The following is a 2,721-nucleotide window of genomic DNA, read 5'->3' as shown; positions in this document are numbered from 1 at the left end:
TAGTAATGGTGCATGTACGATGTTACAAATGGTCAGGATACAGAGGAATTTCTGTGGTGCTTTCAAATTATATTTGAAAAGAGATCGACTTTGTTTTAATATCAGAACATTCATATGCATCTAGATTATGGAACCTGTACAAGCAACAAAATAGACTTTTCAGCATAATGTTTTCATCAAAATTTAATTAAAAACATCTTATCTTGTAGATTGTGGATGTTGCCTTTAAAGGTTTTAAGATGGTTTTTGAATACTGCAAATACGTAATTACTCTAAACATTTTTTCACCATAATTATACATAGCTTGGTACAGAGTCATGGACAACAGAGGAAAAAAATGGTTCAAATTTAAGGCGATGTCCTCTTAGAGTACATCAGACATCATCAGGATGTGTTTTGAAGAGTTTTTCATCTTTCTGCCAATCTATATATTAATCAGTTCGGGTTTTCAACATTAGAATTTTTCATCTTTAAGCTGGTATCAGAATTCTCTATGCATGAAATACCTTGTCACATCAGGAAAATTCAATGAAATGACGATTTTGCACTGCACATAATTCATCTCATTCACCACAGGCATTCATGTTAGATATAGACCATCTCTACTAGCTAGATGGAACTTTAACAACATGACTTTCTTTGCATATATATTTGAAGAAACGTAAAGTATGTAGCAAGAAAAGGAAGCACACTTTAAGAAACATAAACAATGAAAGAGAGAGGTTTACCTCGCCAGAAGCAGTCCTTAATTTCATTTGTTGAGAAGCCTGAAACAAGAAAATGACAAGGAAAAAAATATTAAATCCATTAATTATTTACTGATAAATGAAACTTAGTTAATAAGCACCTTTGAATATGTTGGGCAAAGATGTGCCAAAGTAAACAAATCTCCAACGTAAGCCCCAAATTAAAGAGCGAGGAACTTGAAGGGGGTGTAGATTACTTTCGTAATCCGCAAATACCTGAAAAACGTTCCCGAATATGTAAAAAGAATTCATGGAAAAAAGAAAACATGAGAAGGTAACATTAGTATAGTTCTAAATACCTCATTAACCTGAAAGTAAGTTCCATTTAAGGGGAAGCTCCCATGCATTGCAGTTCTGCAGGGAATCTGTATGACTATCAGTTTATATGAATAAATAATAAAATCCAAGTAATATATGTAAATAATACTCTCATCATTCATCAGAACTGCATTTTAATAGTCTTTAGTATAATAGGTTTAACACTTAAAAACATTCGAAAGGGCTAGTATAATGCGTTTGGTCTTCAAGAAAACTTTGTGAAATATTTTGGGCTCAATTCTAGATAATATTATGGCAAAAAGCACTAGTCATTTATCATCACGATAAACATTTAGTTCCCTGAGTTTGAAATGTTTTGTGCGCTGTCACCACTACAGAGTTAAAACATGATACAAATTTATTGTTCGCCCTCTAGATTATTAACACATAAGGCAGTAAACCGAAAATATATTCTTACTAGAAAGGTCCCTGCAACAGTCTCATCAGCACCAGATGAGCTGCTGCAGGTGTAAGCAAATTCATCCCTGCAGAGCTCATCAATTTCCTGCTGAGGCTCTAGAGTTTCACCTGTGTGAAAATAATGAGCCTTATAGAACACAATCTAACAGTTGGTAAAGCATAATAATAACTGTTAAAGATGTTTAATTCATGCAATCCATATGGCTCTGAGAGCATGCATTAAAATTATTCCTTGCCAAGGTCTAGGAAGGTTTTGACAATACATGCTATCTACACTTCTAAGTCTGTTTTCTCAGTGTTGAAAAGCTCTGTTTGTGAAATACATAACATAGTCCTACGTACAGTGGAATGAAGGTGAAATCTTCTATATGGATTTGAAGCATAATGCATTCTATTACCTCTATCAAGAGAAAGCTTGTCTTCTATTTAACATACAAAGTTGTGAACTACCTGGACCCCAAATTGCTAGCAGATAACAACATGGATCATCCTTCTCTCGGGGATCCACCTATTTCATGTGATTTAGTATGAGTGTGTTTTAGAAGGTTTTCATACAAATTGGTTGAATAATGAAAAAAACTACAGACCTTACTGATTTTAGAAGGCGATGATCATCAGGTATCTCATACCTACAAAACCAAAGCGAGGAAATGCATGATTGAATCAACACTCCATATGAACATTGATGAACAAAATAATTTAAACTAAATGAGGAAACATAGCGTACAGTTTAGAATGCATGAAGAAGATAACTTACACATAATAGATGGTTCTCATGCGTCTGATATTCTTTAATGGTGGAGCAAGAATTTGAGCTGCGTCATGTACCACCACCACATTAGCAGTCTCGGATAGTTCTACAATATCAGTTTGATATACAGGTGTACATGCTACATCAGATTTTGTTATACATTGAGAAGTACAACGAGGTACTCCTTGTGATGTTGATGGAAGATCATCGTTACAACATCCATGTTGAGAAAAACTGTTATCCTTCATAACATCCAAGTTTCATAGTCTTATTATACCATAATATGGTTTTCATGGTAAAAATATTTGGAATACTGTTTAGTCATTGAAGTCCTCAAATGCAGAATTTAATATAGTCTGGCAAATCTTCATGTTTGACAAATTGTCCAAGGCATTTCACTTTTCATGAATTGTTGAAACCATAGTACGTAATATATGCATTTGTCTGCTCAAACATTCGTTTTCATACGTTTGCAAATGAATGCAT

The 2,721-nt window shown here is 33.8% G+C and overlaps 1 protein-coding gene across 1 annotated transcript; it reads right to left on the bottom strand.

Moving 5' to 3' along the window:
• Positions 1-682: 682 nt before the first annotated feature.
• Positions 683-2,477, bottom strand: LOC147847245 (RRM in demeter (DUF1985); the record flags this gene model as incomplete). Its single annotated transcript, XM_087339399.1, has 7 exons — positions 683-767; positions 848-962; positions 1,046-1,111; positions 1,483-1,592; positions 1,935-1,992; positions 2,077-2,188; positions 2,242-2,477. Coding segments are annotated over 7 exons (771 nt in total), but the record flags the coding sequence as incomplete, so codon positions are not given.
• Positions 2,478-2,721: the final 244 nt, after the last annotated feature.

The sequence above is a fragment of the Azolla caroliniana genome, unplaced genomic scaffold, assembly GCF_043228905.1.
Source record: "Azolla caroliniana isolate FFs.n. ecotype wild unplaced genomic scaffold, voAzoCaro1.0.p SCAF_1307, whole genome shotgun sequence".
Classification (NCBI taxonomy): domain Eukaryota; kingdom Viridiplantae; phylum Streptophyta; class Polypodiopsida; order Salviniales; family Salviniaceae; genus Azolla; species Azolla caroliniana.
This window is presented reverse-complemented; position numbering and strand designations above follow the sequence as displayed.